Genomic DNA, 18,522 nt, shown 5'->3' with positions numbered 1-18,522 from the left:
TCATCAATATGTTAAACAAGTTTTGTTATAATTGTCATCCCCAATTGAGTAAAGATTAAAGAACACCTTACCCAAATAACAAGAGAAAACAATGGGTCACGCTAAAGAAGCGGTAGAAGCGGCGAAGATCGTGGTCGAGGTGGCGGAGCTCGCTTGGTGCGCCGCTGAGCTCCTCCATCGCAACAACCACTCTGATCACCCCGATAATTTCGTCGCTGAATTTAATGCTCCTCTTACTGTCGAAGAATTCGAGGAAATTCGAACAGAGAATAGACAATTGAAGGAATTGTTGGAGCAGAATTTGAAGTTGTTTCAGAAGATTTCTTCTTCTCCTTGCCTTCTTCAAGATTGCCCTCCTGATGTATGTTCTTAATTTTGATGTTATGTTCTAGGGTTTGTTTGATTTGGGTATGTGAATTTAGGGATTTGGGAAGTAATTTTGGTTAATTTTTTGGTAGAATCTTGCTTTTTTTTTTTTTTGTTGTAATTTGGTAGATATAAATATTATGACGAAATTAGCTTAAAAGATTTGGTCTTTTTAGCTTTTTGTTGTGTTTTTGGGAATTTTTTTTAATTGGGGATTGATGATTGAAAAGAGAATTGCCTGCTCCTTTAGAATTATGCTCCTAAAGATGATGATTTTACTGTTTCGCAGTGATTGAATGAAATATTGCATATCTCCCTTTTGAAAGATGATAATTGTATTGTTTTGAAATGATTGATTGGTGAAAGGAAAATTTCCATTGCCCTTTCTGCCTTTTCGAGTTGTGAATCAGAAAATGATGATTAAATTGCTATGGATTGATAGGTGATGGGAAGAAAATTGCCATTTTCCCTTATTGAACTATATTTAAAAAGATTTTGTTATAAAAAATGATTATTGTTTTAAGAGATCGATGAAGATTTATGCAAGTAATTTGCTATGTGTTTGTTTGGTTTAGATCAATTACAGTGAGATTGATGGATCAGGAATTGTGTATTTGTGTGAGCCCATTTCAGATCAAGGGGGATAGGAGGAATGAATTAATCAGTTTGGCTGTATTGGAATGTAATATTAGCTAATTATGTAATTTGTTTTATGTTGTGAATGCAGCTTCACGAGCGTCTTGTGACTGCTGTAGATTCTGAAAACTTCTTGACACGACTTCAGTCGCTCCGTGATGGATCAGTGAATAGGACTACAAAGGAGTTTCCTTTTAAAGAGCCTACAGGTTTGTTGTCATCTGTAGTAACTAAATTATAGTCTGTACAAATTTTTTCCATATACTGCCGCAAGTCCTGACATTTGCTGTTTTTGGGGATTATTGTTGCTTGGCAGGAGAAGACTTGGAAGCTGTTGAAGTTTTAATCAATGTTGACCAAGAAGAACCCAGTTGGTGGGTGTGGGTTACGGATTCCATGGTTCCTGGAAAAGTTGAGGAGCGCAGTGGTATAGATGACGAAAACTATGTTATAGTCTGTGAGGAACAGGTGGTGGATGGTGTTGCCAACTTCCTTGCTAGATGCATTGTGTCAAATCCTAAGTTGCAGAAATTGACTCCAGAGCAGCTACAGAAAAGTAAGTTTATGTTGGCTATTGGCTTTTCATTACTTTTGTAGAACCATTTGTCATTAATATATGACATTTGTATTCTACAGAGTATAAAATAAGTCTCTTTTAGACATTGATATCTGTAGAATTTCCATTCCACTGCATCTCTAAGGTTGCTCTCAACGGTTTGCTTGTTCATGGCTTCATACCCTGCAATTAATTTTATTCGTCTTGCTTACAATGATTTTTTATAAAACAAGTGTGGGCTGAAGTTACAGGCATTGGGAACTTTTTTGAGATCTAACTAGGTAGTTTTCCTTTAAAGGAATTGGCAATTTAACATCCCTGATCTTGACATAATGACATAATCTGCTATCCAATGGATCTCAAGTGCCCAACTTTTGGATCTTCATATAACGTGATCTTAATTTTTCTTGACAAAAACCCTAGAGTAAGCCTTTTGGTACCTCTTTAAGAGTTAAGACAACAAAGACAATATGACATATGCCCTTTATAAGATGTTTGTGAATCAAATGAGGAAACTTTTGTTTCTAAGTGTCTCATAGATGTCCAATTACATTGATTTCTGCTGCTGTAATTTATGTACTGATGTGTGATTTTAACCGTTGCAGCTTTGACCAGCTCACTTGGTGGATTTCACAAGGTTGAGAAGATGCTGAGTATATGGCATGCTGGGAAGCTGTTCTATGCCCTTTCTACATGGGGACTTGCTATCGCAGGGTCAGTTGACTTCCACATAAATACATTTCCCAGGCCCCCTTTCTTTAATTTTCAAGTTCATATTTTTTTTCTTGAAAGTAAACATGACAACCCTCCACTCCCCTTTCATTTTTGCCCTTTCACTGTTGAACATGGGGACAAGTAATGGATATCAGTGTAAATTCAAGTGTCTGCCCTCTCAATTGGAAATTTTCTGACCGATTAACGCTAATTACCAAGCTAGAACGTGGGCTGTGCTTACAACACCGAATTTTAATCTAATAATTTTCGATGATAATAATAAATCATTCTTCCTAAAATTGTTGTTAAAGTGTACTACACAAAACAGGATTGCAATATTTTAGCAAGTTTTTTTTTTTTTCTTGGGGTCTATTCTTTGTGTAGTAGCTGCTTGGTATGGGATCTTGCCTTTATCATTATTCAGTGATCAAGAAATATAGGAACTTTAACTTCCCATGACATATACAGTTTTTTTTTTTTTGCTGCCTCATCTCTCTCTCTCTCTCTCTTCACTGGGTGCCAGATTGCCAGTGAGTCAGCTATTTGATTAGCCTCTCTCTGTTGTGCAACAAGCTGAAACTCTTATCTTTTTTGTCAATTTATGCTTCACTTTTTCACATGTAGTCTTTCCTAGAGCTGGCAAAGCAGGTATACTGGTTGTGTTTGTGTTTGATTTTGTATCAATTTCTGGTGGTTCACCAAATACATAAAAAAATTATGTAAAAAGTAGGATAGGATAGCTGATAGGTGCATAATTGCATATAATTACAAATTGATCTGTTTGGGTCGGGTTTGATTCTTGTTTGTGTCTTTTTGGATTTGGGTTTCTCTAGGTTGGTTTTATGTCGTGCCAAGGATTACCAACTCTAGGACTACTCTTTCCTACTTACCTATACCCTTTAATCTTAGATCATACTCCCTCCGTTTTTAAATACTTGCTCCACTTTCCTTTTCCGGCCGTTTGTAAATACTTGCTCCATTTCCTCTTTTGGAAAGCTTTTACAAAATTTAATTCATTTCTCACACTTAGTGGACCCAACATAATACTCTCTCTCCTCCTATTCTTCCACCACTTTTGCTTTTTACGATTTTTTATTTTCTCAACTACCCCACTACCTCCCTATTTTATTACTTTCTCCAATTTCTCCTAAAACTCCGCGCATGGAGAAATGGAACAAGTATTTAAAAACGGAGGGAGTAATATGTTTTCAATTTTCTTCAGCAAGGCTCCCACCAAGGGACAGGGTTTAGTTATTCAGAAATTCACAGCCTTTAGCTACGCAATTATAAATCCTCTTTCCCTTGCTCCTACTACTGCAAAGAAGTTGTTTCCATTACTTTTGTCTGGATAGGCAATTGACTGTTTTACTTCATTGCAAATTAGAAGCTAGACAATTTAGTATGACATTTTTTAGACAGCTTAACAACATTGAGGGTGTAATCTCTCTCAGTATCAGAGCCATCTTTTGGTCATATCTTCTTATATGACATGTGAATGACAGGGATTGATTGGACTGTGGAATAGCCTATGCGCTGCCATCATCCCATCAATGACTCAATCCTAATGGAGCCACATCCTGAAAATCACTGTGTATGTTAGCTATATTTTGTCATCTGCATTTTGTCTCTCTGGAGCAATGCAGAGCCACAGAGGCTAAGTCATGGAATTGTTCTTTGTAGTGCCCTACCTTTGAGCCATATGCCCTTAGGCACAGCCGTACTTCACATTGAAATCACACTTGGAAGGATTTGAGATGCCCTTAGGCACGGCTGTACTTATCATAGAAATCACACTTGGAAGGAATTTGAAATAGCCATGCCTTATGCATGTAGGAACTATGAAGCAGGCTACAGCTTTTTGGTTTTAAAACATTCATTTAATTGGGCCTTGTGCTCGTATACTTTCTTGTGTAGGTTGTACCAAAGCCGTGCAGTGCTGAAACTTGCTGCTCATGGGGTTCATCATACTAGTAAACTTGTACTAAAGGCCATTTGAAGACTACCATCTTACTATGATGCGTGCCTGTGAATCAAGGCTGTTTGAAGATTATTGTCTTACTTTGAAGTGTCCCTGTGAATCAAGGCTGTTTGAAGATGACCGTCTTACTTTGAATCAATAATGCACGCTGTTAGGATTGTTTTCATCTGTCTTAATGTGTTACCTAGCTCACTAATTAATTGTAAATAGTTGTAAATAACATTGGCTTTCTTTGTTATGTGATGAGATTCTCAGTGGAAATATTGATGTTCATTGTTTCTTCAATTTAATCATTCTTGTCCAAGCTTTATATTCACATTCTTAATGCCGAGGGAATTAAGCTCTCACTTACTCTAAGCTGAATCAAGCTGAACTATTCCGAATGGAATTTTTGGTTGTTTTTTTCTCTAATACAGTAAGATACGGGATCCCTCCACCCCCTCTTCCTATTAGAGTAGAATGAATTGAAATAAATTGCAGTGAAATTGTCAATATTTATACTAGTTCAAAATGGATAGGTTTTTTTTTTTTTTTTTAGGGAAGTTCAAAATGGATAGATAAAAGTGAATATCCAAAATAATAAATAATTAATGATCCTTCAAAAAAAAAAAAAAATTAATTAATGGTACCACAATTTGCAATAAACAAAGCTGCCTACTTGACTACAGATCAAGATCTATCTTTTTCGTAAAAATAAATAAATAAAATACTCAGTATCTTCATAAATTATACTCTGTACTCCGTATTAATTGACTATATACGTATAACAGAACAGCAAAAAAAAAAAAAAAAAAAAAAAAAAAAATTACAAAGAATTTACAGAAGCTAGAACAGGACAGCTCAGACAGAGCATCACTCAGTCATATCCTCATTCTTGATCATGAAATCATGGAATTGTACACAAAAATGCATGGCTGGTATTTCAAGCACTTTATCCATTAATTTCTCATACCAACCATCTCTATTCATTTCTTGGTTCAATCTTCCAACAAATCCTTTACTTTTCTTCTCACAGTAAGCCAAAAACTTTGCCACAATTTCTGAATCCTTTTCTTCCCAGCACTTCGCGCTGACATCTCTCGGTTTGAACACCGGCTTTGGACCGCCAAAACCGGCCAAATCGCTTATATATTCAACCATTCCAGCTAGCAAGGTCTTCGGAGCTGTGTGTTGCCTATTGAACAGCAAAATTTCAGCCATGCCTTTTTGAATTTCTTTTCTGATTCTGTACCTGAAGTTACCAAATTCCATGGCTAAAGGATTTATGAAGAGTATATACTTGCTCTTTTGTCCCAAAGACTTGACAGCAACTGTATGATCACTGGTTAGATTGTGGCTGACTAGTTGGACATCGATCTGGTCGATGAGCTTCTCAGGTATGCTATCATCACCAGGAAAAAGAACTTTGGCAGCAAAAGTGGAAGACCTTTGAACTAACCGGATGGCTTCATCATTAGAGACGAAGAAGAGAGTGAATCTCTCTCCTGCCGGTGTATCCTTCATGTTGTTAACGACTGTGATCGCAAATCCTTTTGATGCCTCCTGGGATGCCCATATGGAGATGGCACCAATTAAGAATATAACAAGGAGACGAGCAGATACACTCAAGCGGGATGAGGTGGTCTTGCCACTATCGTTTGATGTCGGACCCACAAAGCCAGTAGTGGTGGTTATTGTGGTATCTGCATGGTTTGCCAAGGGGAGGAGGGGGTGGCGGAGGTCCTTCTCTTCCATGGATGGAATGCTGTATAGGATAGATTGAAGGGGCAGCTCCAGATAGTTTTGTATGATCAAAATCACATAAGAAGCCAATGAGTTATCCTTAAAAATAACATGGGTGGGACACTATAGATTCAATAAAGGCACATGGGATCATATTATCCAGCTAGATATTTGTCAGATCTTTTTTAATTACGCGTGTTTAAATACAAACCTAGTCTTTGGAAAGAACATTGTACTAAAAGAGACGTAAAGTTATCCAAAACATAGCAACATCTGCTGTTATTATCACTCTTCAAAACAATTAACTGAGTTATCTGATACTAATGAAAGGCTACAAAGAAATACAGTATATGATTTATAACCAAAGAACTATAAGGGGAAAAAACACATAATCTAACCAACTAGGCCTAACCAGAAGAAATTGCAGTATCAGAAAACTGTGTAATGATCCTGGTATAATTTCATATTTGCTTATGCCAGGAATAACAGAATGGACCATGCTTAACAGTTTTTCGACTCTTGTAAACGAAGCTTCATGGAGCCACGTAAGCATACTGCCGCAAGTTTGAAACCCTGCAAGTAAATTTGGCACACACGTTAGATTGATCAAAGGTGAAAAGGGAGATAAAATCTAAATATCTACTCGTATATAAAATAAAGATCACGCCCCCTATAGGATATAAGATATTTGCCAATACCATCATTTGTGCAGAGTAAAAGTTTGAGCTGAAATACCGAACATGTGTGTCATGATGGATCTTTTCTCTTCTGACCTGATACTGATGATGCATCTGACTGGGCTCGGCCATAAACTGACCTATTTTCTCAAATAAAGATGCAGAAAGCAAAGAACAGAAAAGCAATCAGATATGTAAAGGAAGATCAATACAGGAATGTGACACCAAAATCTGAGAATTAACTCTCTCCCAAGAAAGTAAATGTCACGTCTTTTTGACTCCTGCCAAAAAAAAAAAAAACCTTGCAAACCCACCCTCACACACACTTAACAATACAGTTCAGAAATAGCAAGACGAATAATCCACCAAAAAAGTTTGTACAACGCGCTTCACCGCACAGTGCACAAACTGATCTTGAGCAGATGAACCAAATGACAAGTCCAATGGCACTACGGAAGGTATGGTAGGTCTATAAATAACTAGATGACAAGTTCAATGGAAGGTAAAAGAGTTTTCCAGTTAATTATATTGGGCAGACCAAGTGGATGTAAAGAACCAAAATTATGTCAAATCCACAAAAAAGAGACTCATATCCCCTGCAATGTAATGGGCAACAGCTAAAATAAACTAAACTGCTTATACAACTGCTAAGCATGATCCTTTAACCATACTAAGTTTGTTAAGTCCAGAATGGTATCAAGAGATCAGCAGGAGGTGGTAGCTTCACTAATACAAAATAATGCAGAAGTTGTTAAATTTAGTTGCTGAGAGATTTGTTACTCACCCACACGTAGAACATTTCTTGTGGTGCATACAGAATATCGACAAGCATACTGAACATATGTAACCCATATCTATCGTGTTTTTGTGGCAAAAACACCTGGAAAATTGCATAGCAGACATTAGCACATAATATTGAGAAAATGGCAAAGCACAAAATACCATGTTAAAGCAACATAAAAGGAATCATTTATACACGAAAGTAATAAGAAAGCTTCAGTTGAGCTAATGCAAAGGAATAATAAACTTACGAGGCACGGAAATCAACGCCTACAGGTTTAGGAAGTTGTATGAAGTTCCTCGAGTGCAAGTCAGTAGCAAAAACAGTCTGCATATTTTAAGCGTAAAAGTATAAGTCTGGAGAAAAAAAATTAGGAAACAGTCCCTGACTCCCTGCAATAACCAAGGCCAAACTACAGTTGGTTCAACTGTTCAACCATACCTCCATACCCCTAATTATAGGAGGGGGAGCAGATAAAATTGTAGAAATGGAACGCATTATTGACAAGGACAACAAATAACTTACAGAAAGATACTGAAATAGCCCTTCAAGTTGTTGAGGTTTCAAATAGACCCCGCCAGTAATATAAGACGCCTTGCATATCAAATGCAACAGCCTTTAAAACATCTAAATGGACTATAAAAGCAAAATCATTGAGGAAAAAGCATCATGCACTACCTGCTGCAAGAAGGCAGAGTGCTGTGCTCCTATAACACAAGAATCAATTGGGACCTGCATGTATATAACCAAACATATCAAATTTGTAGACATCAATTGATCAAACAAGAGCAGTCAATTATGTTTAATGTGTCTTCCTTTGGGATTAGGATGAGGATAGGGTCATTGTTCCAGCCAGAACTTGAAATTGGTATAATGACTAGTTCCCTTCACCTTATAAATAACCTATATTCAGTAAAAATTAACTTTGATCCTTAGAATCAGTAATTTCATACAACCAAATATACAAGTGACTCATTTAAAATGTTTTAATCGGTGAAAATCAGTTTTATCATTAAAATATAATCTAGTTCAGTAGAATCAAGGCCTAGGAAGGTTTTTGTTGAACCAAAAAAATAAAATAAAATATAAAGCAAAACACACACAAGATCAGATAATACAGCCAAAAACAAAAAAAGATATTAATACTTCAGAAAGAATTCTATTTTAACATTTGCAAGGCTAGAAGTATCCCTCTCTTCCATCCAAGTTATAGTAGAACTAAAGTTCAATTCAATCTTTAAGTCAACTGAAGCCCCCTGTTTAAGCAATATATGTTTCTAATGGTAATGAGTATATATGTATGTGTATGGAGAGTCTTATGCCAATGTCCATTGTTATGCATGTTCACCCCAAGATGGTAAAAGTAATGAGTATATATGCAAATTTGTATGGAGACTGGAGAGTATCATCACTATCATGCAAATGTCCATTGCAATGCATGTTCACCCAAATATTATCAACTTTTTTTTTCAAAATAATCCATTACTAGAAATACCACATCAACCATTTGTACTCATATAAGCTCACCTGTAGCAGAGACCAACATGGAACCATTTCTTAGCATACAGTCCTTTAAAGTTATCACCGCATAATAACATTAATCTTCGAACAAAAGATTCCGAGGATTCCGCATAATGAAATCATATTAAATGTTGTTTTGGAAGAGTAAGTTTGGTCCTAAATCAATAATGTTCATACTAGGTTAGCAATAGTCATTCTAAGCAACATTCCAGAAATATATCTAACCTATGCCAACTCACCACTTATGGATTCTTTCATCTTGACCCCATAAACATCAGGAAAGAGAAACAAAGGTAACAAAGGAAGATGGAAATAGTGTAGCATCATGACAAGGAGCATGAAATATGCAACATAATGTCTAGGAGTGCAGAATTTGAAGGTGTCCATCGAAAGAAAGTCTGAAACCATAAAATAGAAAAGAGCTAAAAAAACATAAATAAGGGACTCTCATTAATTTCTTTATATGCAATCCTATCTCCAATATGACATATAAATAAATCAAAGGGACTATATTCTAAAACACAACCTATCTACCAAAAATATTAATAACTGTCATCGCCGCTCTAAGAGATTCCCACGGGCTCCAATATCAGAAAGGCATCACTAAGTCATACTCCCTAGTGAAGCATTAACTACTAGACAAACACTTCCCTACAGTCTACCAAATCAGCAAAATAATTACTAGTATAAGAATTTAAATGTAAAGTAGATGGCTGTGTACTCTGCTTAGGGATGGCAATTTAATCCGAGTTCGATTCGAATCCGATCCGATCCGAAGGAAAAAATCCGATTCGAATCCGTTTAAAATTAGTCCGAATCCGAATCCGATAAAATAGATCCGAATCCGAATAGGAGGTGGATCGGACTTGGACCCTACGCAAAGTCCGACGGAGTCCGATCCGAGTCCGAATCCGAGAGTATAAGCATATGCTCTATAACTTGGGACAATTATTTGCTTGTTTTGTAGCAAAATTTTGTTATGTAACTTAGTTTATAATTTAAATATGTTATGTATATACTTTAATTGGTATGACAATACAAGCAATTATAGGTATATGACATTACAAAAAATAAAAAAAAAATATTCGGACCATTTCGGAGGTCCGAATAAACGGACCGGATTCGGATCCGAAAATTACGAGTCGGATCGGATTCGGACTCGGATTTTTCGGATTCGGACTCGGATTCGGATCCAAGTCCAGGGTCCGTTTACTAAATGGATCGGATTCGGATTTAGCCACATCCGACCCGAATCCGATCCGTTGCCATTCCTACCTCTGCTAAGTACTACTATATGTACAGAGTACAGCTACTGAACTATTTCTCCTTGCTCTTAGCTTTGTATCATCAACTCAATCTCATACTTACTGGGGCATCAAAGCAGACACTATGGTGGCAGAGAAACAACTAAAATATGATGTTAATCAGCTTCCATGGTCTCACAAATCTGTTGGGTTATCAGGAAAAAGAAGCAGGGAATTTGCATTAAGCTTCCTTTGTTTTACCACATAAGACTCATGGTGAAGCTTCACCATAATATTGGTCAAATAGATGCTTTATCAACCCGTGACAACGGGGAAAAAAAAATTGGATTACACAAACTTTAACTTGAGTATTGAATGAATAAGGTACCATGGAACGCTGAGCTGAAAAGATAGAATTCATCACAGCAACATATCTGAGAAAGGCAAATTAAAGAAACTTAAAGACCAATGTTAAGTTACAAAATTGTAGAGTAGAATAAAGGAATGAAAAAGAAAAGAACGTACTGCTCAGGTCCATCGGGGGATCCATGCAAGCATAATATCTGCCAATGTAGCACAAAAATTACTAAATTGATCCAACAACTCTTGCACATGTTACACTAATAACCAGCATTTTTCTTTAGATGTCATGTAAAGGCCAGTAGGCCACAGATAATATCACAAACAACTACGTCAGCTGAAGAAATGTTCAAGTTTTACACTTTATTGCGGACTCGCGGTACCATGGATGAATGCAGATGCTTTGGAAAGGCATGAAAGGTTCAATCAACATAGCAGTATTTGAAGGGTGCTTAACAACAGTTATACAGAATGCAACTAGCTCTAAATTATAATTTTAATAAAGTTCTTTTTTTTTTTTTTGAAACTGAGCAAATATTACAAAATCCACAAATTGCTTCAACAAAATTGAGATTTTTCATAAATATTGAAGCCCATATTTGATACATACAGTAGTTATCAAATTTCAATATTACCAAACATGATGAAACACAAAGAAGACCAAAAACTACAAACACAAAATACAATCAAGCAACTCACCCTTGGCTGAGGATGAAGTGGCCCGGATCGAAAAACACGCTGAACATCTATTTTCCACAAATTAATCCAAACAAAACCAATAATGTCCTCAAACTTAAACATTCATTAGCAATTAAAACTACAAAAAAGCTCGAAAAATCGAACCAAAGGATACAACAAAGAGCCATGGACAGGGAACCCGATAAAAGAGAGGAACCCACGCCATTAGCAGCACCAACGGAGCTCAAACTCTCATCATTACTCACAAAATCCTCCAAATTCTTGAGCACTTCCGAGCAAAAAGCCGGCATTTTAGCATCATCAGAGCTCTGATTGGAAGAAATCGACGACGAAACCGACGTTAACGAAGAATCGTAAATGTAACCACAAGTATTGTGACCAGTCGCAATGATCACAACTTGGTTCAGCTGATTGAGCAGCAAAATTGAATTGATAAATGAGAGAATCTGCAAAAAAAAGATAGAATTATTACGAATGAAACAATAATGAAGAAAATTAAGGAATGAGAAAAATTAGGGTTTAGGGGTTTACGTGAGAAAGGAAATGGGAGAAGGAGATAGAAGATGAAGTCCAGAAATATGGATTGGTGTCGAGTAATAGTACCACCAAACTTACATCGTCTGCAAAATTCAAAAATTAAAGGTTTGAATTTGGGGATTTATTATTGTTAGGGTTTATAATTGGGGAAAATTCGTGATGAATTGAAGGAGGAGAGAGAAAGAATGTTGGTGATTACCAGTGTAGAGCTTGGAAGCAATCGGAGCCATTGCCGACGACGTGTGTATTTTCTGACTTGAATTTATTTTGATGACTTCACTTATTCACTTTTGTTAGATGTGTAGTTATGTTTAACTTCTTGTCCTTTGGTTTGGGTCGGGTTTTGACCGATTGGGTTAGGATCAGTTAAAGTTAAATCGTATTCGGATGATGAGTTTTTTTTAACCAAGTCCGGAGTAGATAAAAATTGAACATTTTTTTCCAACTTTTTTTTTCATGTAAGAAAAAAAAATTAAAAAACCTTCCTCCTAACTATTTATTGGATTTATTTAAAAAAAAAAAAAAAACAAAACATGATCGGTTTTTACCTTGTTTTTTTATGCCTTGTTAAACGCAAGAAAGTTTCCATTATTGTGACCTTTAGTTTATACCAGGATTTCGTAACACATATGAACTTCTTAATAGTAACATCAATGAACAAGCATAGAAACGTTCAAGACATGGACATGAATATAAATGAATGAATGTATGAGTGAATGGATATATGGGTTAGGAGTCTTATGTCATCCATGCATGAGCTCTGTCAAATTATTGTTGTTTTTAATTTTGACAAAAGAGAAATGATTAGCAGTATATTTTTGGAAAGATTATGGATAGTCCTAAATAAACACCGAGTAAACCTTAGTTCTCGAGTTTTACTGTTTTAGCCACGCTTTAAAGTTTAAACACTGGTATAATCAACTTTAATGAAGGAAACTCCCTCAATACCCCAATTTTAATTTGATAATAACTCCATATCAGAAAGAAAAATCAAATTACAATTTAAAATTCTAAAGCTACATAAATTTTTTTGGTATGTTTGAAATTTGAACATGTAATGTTGATATATATTTCCTGAATTCTTTTTTAATCGCAACGTATTTCTTTTAGGAAAGTTATACGGAGTAAAGTAATTGAAACATCACATGGACAATGATTCTTTCTATCTCTCTCCTCATCATCTCTCTCCTCATCACATTAATCACCCTTTTTTATTTTTCTTTTCTATCTCTCTACACTCGTAAATTACCGTGTAACTCTCCTATATTACAATTTAAAAAGAACGAAATAAGTACCAGTGGGAAATTAGGTGCAAGTGCAAGCCCTGCAACGGCATTATATAGCATCATAGTGCTAAGTTGCTCATCAATCTATTTTAAAGTTGTTATTCGGTTATTCCACTAGCAGTAATAAGTTGCTTTAAATTTTGACTCACAAAATATAAACACGATCATACTAAGAATTTAAGATTACTTCGTACTTCATACTCCATACTATTCTTAGGTAACGCTCCACAATATTAACGAAAGGAGTATATGTAAATGGATCCTTATTTGCATTTGCATCATCACAATTCCATTGGTGGCCATCTTTTCAAAATGTTCAACCCACCTCTACTACAATTCTCTTCACCAATTATTCTTATGATCGTCAATTTCATTCCATTAGTATTGACAATATCCACTTCACTTGCAGTCACCCCTTCTTCCCAAGTGAGTTTTCGAGTTGATATTGCACGTATTAATTCCAAGTTAAAACTTCCCAACTCGCAAACAGCTAAAAGCACCATCAAGCTTGAAGGGTTTAGCACACAGGCCGCGAACCCTACACCATCTCCTAGTTTCAAGTCATTAGTTCTTCAAGCTGATGGCGAGTTCATAATGAACATGAACACAATGCATGCCTTGTATGGCTTGCTACCATCAAGCCACCCCTGTTTTTGACCCTAATGCTTCATCCTCTTTCTCTCCTCTCCCTTGTTCCAGCCCTTTATGTGCCTCTAAAACGAAAAAATGCACGAGTAATTTGTGTAGATATAAGACCTTATACGGGGATATGTCTTTCACACAAGGGTACCTAGCAACGGATACTTTCATCCTAGGTAACTCGACACACAATGTGTCTATACCGAACATAGGATTTGGCTGTGGGAATAATAATGGAGGGTCCGGTCTAGACACCGTGGCAGGCATTATCGGTCTAGGACGTGGCCCTCTGTCCCTCGTCACACAGCTTAAGGTGAAAAAGTTCTCGTATTGCTTGCCAGTGCTAGGAGAAAACAAAAAGGGTACCCATTCTTTCGGGTCTCTGGCAGATGAGGGCTTTAATACTAGCAGTTCTCAGGGTACCCCAATTCTCGAAAACCCAGTATTACCATCTCGGTACTATGTATCTCTAGAAGGGATATCTGTTGATGATACTCTTCTTCCGATAATGAAATCAACATTCAGGTTGAAGAAAGATGGGACTGGTGGGATGATTCTTGACACTGGAACCACATTAACTTACTTGGGGCAAGAAGCGTAACAGGTGCTGAAGCAAGAGTTTGTGAAGCGAACAAGGCTGCCTGTTGTGTTCTCCTCATATACAGACCTGGATTTGTGCTTTCGTACACCTGCTGGTAGAAATGCTTCGAGCCACAGTTTCCCTAAACTGAAATTACACTTCAAGGATTTGGTGTTGGAGCTGCCCAAAGATAACTACCTGACTGATGCCAGCAGCCCGAGGATGGTGTGCCTGACAATCATACCGAGTAATGGTGTATCAATGTTTGGAAGCCAGCTGCAACAGAACTTTGTAATTCTTCATGATCTCGAGAAGCAGACAGTATCCTTCTTTCCATCTCAATGCGCATATGGTTAGATGAGAATTTTTTGTATTGGTAGAGCAAAAACCAATCAAAGCAAAAATTATCACAAGAAAAACTAAAATGAACAAGGAATAACATAAAGCAGCGTCTGGCTTCTGATTCAAATTTCAAGACATTATCAAGAAAGGTGATAATTGCCGATAGTAGAAACTCATTAGTCATTGAACAAATATCGAATTACATGATGAGTTAACCAAATGCTCTACTGATACAAAAAAATTCTCATCAGGCATCCAAAAATTAGTAATTGTTACAATTAGGTCACATAGATACAACAAACAAGTTCAAAGTGGTAGAATATCAGAAGCCCTGACGAGCCCCCAGGCACACAAGGAGCACACATAAAGCAATTGTGAATTGTAAGGCAGCAAATGGATTCACCAATGAGCAACCTGAGGTAGCAATCCCAGCAGTGCTTGCAGCAGGTCCGCTGCCTGGAAATGAACCTAGAGGTGGTAAAGCTGCGCCTGTGGAACCAGGCACCCTAGCTCCCCGAGCATGTGAGGGTGATGGTGCTGGTGCTGATGCCGGAGCGTATATGGAATCCCGAGTAGCTGTAGTAGGAGGTGGAAAGACAGCAGGAAACTGCTGAGGCCCTGAACCATTTCGAAATTCAAATAGACCAAAGTCATTATGTTGTAACTAGACAGCTTAGCAGTGTTATGCAAATATACAATGATGCTATATTACATAGAATTGAAATAATATTAAGAGGAAACTAGAGTTATTGGTGCCACAAGTTAACAGCAAAAGGAAAAATAACAAGGTACATACTATGGTTCTGCAGATCTTGTTTAATTTAAATGTTAAAAAAATAAAACAGGCATAATGATCCTTTTATGTAGAAACATGGCTGCATATAAAGTGTTCAAATTTTCCATGCAAAAGTTAATAAGAATATTTGATAATGGCCTCATCTTTTAGTGAACGGGAAAAAATTAACACGTGGAATAGATGAACTGGTATCAATACCCCTAGCATCTCTAATTGAGATGGTACTAGCTGGATTCCTCGTGATTAGAAGGTGCTACCCCTTATTTGAACCCCACTGTTGGCTTTAATAAACTTTGGTTGTTCCTTGTGGATTTTAATCTCTTGTAGAAGTAGATGTACAGAACCTCATAAGTAAACTAGAGAATTGAAGTTTCCAACACAACAAAACCCTTTTTACAGGATCGCGAGGTCTGATGTTGCAATATATGATGAGTATGTGACTCATTCTGAATTCCTAGTAATACCATACTTGTATAGAATATGACTCAGAGACCCAGACCCTAACAGAACAATTTTTTTTTTTTTTTTTTTTGACACACTAACAGAACAATGGCTCATGCAACACATACTAGCAGCGGGAAAAATAAAAGAAAGACTCCTCTAATAAGCATTCCTCTTGTGGGCAATTAGGAAGACACAAAAGCATTAAACTGGACACATGAAGAACCCTATACATTAGTTCTAGGTTTTACCTGGGCAACGAGGTTGAAGAGATATGGACAACCTGCAAAACATCAATACAAATTTCAGCCAGAGAATTTTCAACCATAAATACCAAGAAAGATGGCAGCTTATAGATGGACATACGTAGTCAGAATTGTGCCATTTGAAAAACCATCGTAATTACAAGAAGTAACATTGCAACCAGCACTGGTTTGTTGAATAGTAGAATTTCCAAGCATAAGGTTGCTACCACGGCATTGCATGCTTGAGCAAGATACCGCCAATGATGCTGGCATGCAATACAAACTGTAAACATAACCACAACCATGCTTAATCTACCGAGCAAATTAGTAAACCAATACCTCCAAATAAATTTAAAAGGCGAATATCATCTTGAATTGTATAAGTTACTTACTTGCGGCTCCCTGGGCCACAACTGCACTGTACACAGTGACTTGCAGAGATTGCATAACTTCCATTTGGAACAATTAGGCCATAATCAGAAGCAGTTGTGGGAAAATTTGATGCACATGCTGCAAGGCAATGACAAAATTAGAAACTTTTCCATCACACCATTGTTTAGATAAAAGATACCGAGAGAGGATTCCAACAAAGTGAACCTCATTGCTTGTTTGAATACTCTTTAAATTTGACAATGTGAAGGCACTCAATCGTCAATCATAATCACAAGTAAACACACACACACCAACAAAGTGAACCTCATTGCTTGTTTGAATACTCTTTCAATTTACAACATATAGGTGACAACAGTCACAACACACGCGCGCGCACGCACTGACCCACCCACACACACACACACACAATATAATTCATTGTTTTGTGTTAACATGGCAATTTTAGCTAGAATTAACTAAATAAATTCTTAGATAATTCCTTGATGTATGCCAAAAAAAAAAAAAAAAGTAATACTACCTTGTTCAAAAAGCTTGTATTTTTCATACAAAGGTACTAAGTAACTAAGGTAGTACGGAGTAGTATACTACAATTCTAATCTTCAATAAACTTTTTTTTTAATGAATTCCAATCTTCAATATGGCCTTATTAGAGTACATAGTATTAAAATAACACATTTTTCTACTATAAATCTATAATGCACTTTCATACAGGAGTCTGCATTTCAGTTAATTTAGCATTTTATACATACTTGTATAACATAAAGTCTTCATGAGTCATAACAACCAATGTTGTAGCACAATGCAGAAAACTCCCATACTTGAAAGCTCAATCAATGTTGCAAGCTATACAATAAACATGGGCACATGGTACATCTTAAAACAGAACGAACTGGATGTATTCAATTCATGACAAAATCACGCGTCAATCAGTGTTATAAACAATGCTAAACCATCTTGTCATTCAACTTCATATAATGGGTTACATACATCATTTTCCAACAGTTAAAACAACAACAAGAAAAACAGGACAGTGTTCTCACCAGACAGTGGCACTGACAGTATATCTCCAGGAAAAATAGCAGTACTTCCCATAGCATTAACATTCATCAAATCAGTAATGGTATTCCTATACCTCGCCGCGATACCAGGCAATGTATCAGCAGGCTGAACAACATATGACAAATAGATAGCAGGCAAAGAGTTATCAGTATTATTAAAACAAGTACAAGGCAAAGGCACAACCAAATTCTGTCCAACATCAAGAACAGCAGTATCAGAAATTGAATTAGCTTCTCTAAGCTGATCTGCAGACACTAAACCCCCATAAATCGAGTCTGCAATCGAGGAAAGCGAATCCGAAGGCCGGGTTTTGTAATGGGTAGACACTGATTTTCTAATACCATCAACACAAGAACAACTAATGGGGATTCTGAGGAATAACTGGGATGGTAATATATGGTTTTCGACATCCGGGTACGAAATGTCGATTGAATTTGCGGTTAATAGAGCAATTGGGTCGATTCCAAAGAGGGCAGCTACCTCAGAGACTTTAAGGTCAGTGTATAAAGTGTAACCAAGCATAGCATTGCATGAGTCTGAGTTTGAACAGGGTTCAATGGTTGATTTTGAGCTTACTAATGATAAAATTGACAAGATTGTGAGTATGAAAACGGTTGATTTTGAGCTAAACAGTGAATTTGAAGTGGGTTTTGAGTTTAGCATCTTTAGGTTGCTTTTTTTTGGTCTGAAATGAGTGAGAAAAACCCAGAAACAAGAAAAATGGAAGAAAAAGTTTGGTTTTTTTGTTGGGTCTTTGCTTAAGTTAGGATTTTTCTGGGTGACAAAAAAACCAAAAAAAAAAATCTGGGGTTTTTGAGAAAGATGTAAACGGTTGGAAATTTGAAATGGGTTTTGAGGGTTTGGGAAAAACTGGGTTTGAGGAGAGAGATTGGAGGCGGAAGAAGAGGGAGGAGAAATGGAGAAGTCTGTTAAAGTTGTAAAAGTAAGGA

The 18,522-nt window shown here is 36.7% G+C and overlaps 4 protein-coding genes across 5 annotated transcripts; 2 read left to right on the top strand and 2 right to left on the bottom strand.

Moving 5' to 3' along the window:
* On the top strand, positions 1-4,566 carry LOC145639311 (uncharacterized). Its single transcript, XM_081690523.1, has 5 exons — positions 1-361; positions 1,094-1,211; positions 1,319-1,558; positions 2,164-2,272; positions 4,187-4,566. The coding sequence occupies exons 1-5, from the start codon at positions 92-94 to the stop codon at positions 4,266-4,268; spliced, it is 819 nt and encodes a 272-aa protein (XP_081546649.1). The 5' UTR covers positions 1-91; the 3' UTR covers positions 4,269-4,566.
* Positions 4,567-4,851: 285 nt separating this feature from the next.
* Positions 4,852-12,064, bottom strand: LOC145639310 (general transcription and DNA repair factor IIH subunit TFB4-like). 2 transcript variants are annotated; one of them, XM_081690520.1, is made up of 12 exons: positions 11,991-12,064; positions 11,786-11,874; positions 11,409-11,700; positions 11,255-11,301; positions 10,721-10,758; positions 10,584-10,629; positions 8,109-8,162; positions 7,956-8,024; positions 7,681-7,757; positions 7,434-7,529; positions 6,671-6,789; positions 4,852-6,545 (listed from the first exon to the last, which is right to left on the bottom strand). In XM_081690520.1, the coding sequence occupies exons 1-11, from the start codon at positions 12,019-12,021 to the stop codon at positions 6,720-6,722; spliced, it is 909 nt and encodes a 302-aa protein (XP_081546646.1). In that variant the 5' UTR covers positions 12,022-12,064; the 3' UTR covers positions 4,852-6,545; positions 6,671-6,719. The 2 variants fall into 2 exon arrangements, with proteins under 2 accessions (XP_081546646.1, XP_081546648.1); XM_081690522.1 differs by having other exon boundaries at positions 6,708-6,789.
* Positions 12,065-13,332: 1,268 nt separating this feature from the next.
* Positions 13,333-14,653, top strand: LOC145640588 (aspartic proteinase nepenthesin-1-like). The gene is made up of 3 exons (XM_081691840.1): positions 13,333-13,697; positions 13,825-14,313; positions 14,416-14,653. The coding sequence occupies exons 1-3, from the start codon at positions 13,333-13,335 to the stop codon at positions 14,651-14,653; spliced, it is 1,092 nt and encodes a 363-aa protein (XP_081547966.1).
* Positions 14,654-14,719: 66 nt separating this feature from the next.
* LOC145638241 (lysM domain-containing GPI-anchored protein 1-like) lies at positions 14,720-18,522 on the bottom strand. Its single transcript, XM_081689207.1, has 5 exons — positions 17,554-18,522; positions 16,513-16,630; positions 16,242-16,403; positions 16,127-16,158; positions 14,720-15,256 (listed from the first exon to the last, which is right to left on the bottom strand). The coding sequence occupies exons 1-5, from the start codon at positions 18,233-18,235 to the stop codon at positions 14,961-14,963; spliced, it is 1,290 nt and encodes a 429-aa protein (XP_081545333.1). The 5' UTR covers positions 18,236-18,522; the 3' UTR covers positions 14,720-14,960.

The sequence above is a fragment of the Chenopodium album genome, chromosome 7, assembly GCF_948465745.1.
Source record: "Chenopodium album chromosome 7, dcCheAlbu1.1, whole genome shotgun sequence".
Classification (NCBI taxonomy): Eukaryota; Viridiplantae; Streptophyta; class Magnoliopsida; order Caryophyllales; family Amaranthaceae; genus Chenopodium; species Chenopodium album.
The sequence above is the reverse complement of the archived record's forward strand: the minus strand, read 5'-3'. Positions and strand labels throughout refer to the sequence as shown.

What these genes read in the sequence shown, in the direction of transcription:
- LOC145639311 (XM_081690523.1), top strand. Translation starts at nt 92, where the DNA reads ATGGGTCACGCTAAAGAAGCGGTAGAAGCGGCGAAGATCGTGGTCGAG. An exon ending in TTCAAGATTGCCCTCCTGAT is followed by an intron (nt 362 to 1,093) that starts GTATGTTCTTAA and finishes TTGTGAATGCAG; the next exon opens with CTTCACGAGCGTCTTGTGAC. An exon ending in TGGGGACTTGCTATCGCAGG is followed by an intron (nt 2,273 to 4,186) that starts GTCAGTTGACTT and finishes TTTCTTGTGTAG; the next exon opens with GTTGTACCAAAGCCGTGCAG.
- LOC145639310 (XM_081690520.1), bottom strand. Translation starts at nt 12,021, where the DNA reads ATGGCTCCGATTGCTTCCAAGCTCTACACTG. An exon ending in TTTCAGCTCAGCGTTCCATG is followed by an intron (nt 8,163 to 10,583) that starts GTACCTTATTCA and finishes ATATACATGCAG; the next exon opens with GTCCCAATTGATTCTTGTGT. An exon ending in AAGAAATGTTCTACGTGTGG is followed by an intron (nt 6,790 to 7,433) that starts GTGAGTAACAAA and finishes TTGAGAAAATAG; the next exon opens with GTCAGTTTATGGCCGAGCCC.
- LOC145640588 (XM_081691840.1), top strand. Translation starts at nt 13,333, where the DNA reads ATGGATCCTTATTTGCATTTGCATCATCACAATTCCATTGGTGGCCAT. An exon ending in ATGAACACAATGCATGCCTT is followed by an intron (nt 13,698 to 13,824) that starts GTATGGCTTGCT and finishes TAATTTGTGTAG; the next exon opens with ATATAAGACCTTATACGGGG. An exon ending in ACTTACTTGGGGCAAGAAGC is followed by an intron (nt 14,314 to 14,415) that starts GTAACAGGTGCT and finishes ACCTGCTGGTAG; the next exon opens with AAATGCTTCGAGCCACAGTT.
- LOC145638241 (XM_081689207.1), bottom strand. Translation starts at nt 18,235, where the DNA reads ATGCTAAACTCAAAACCCACTTCAAATTCACTGTTTAGCTCAAAATCA. An exon ending in ACTGTCAGTGCCACTGTCTG is followed by an intron (nt 16,631 to 17,553) that starts GTGAGAACACTG and finishes ATTGCCTTGCAG; the next exon opens with CATGTGCATCAAATTTTCCC. An exon ending in TGTGGCCCAGGGAGCCGCAA is followed by an intron (nt 16,404 to 16,512) that starts GTAAGTAACTTA and finishes TTATGTTTACAG; the next exon opens with TTTGTATTGCATGCCAGCAT.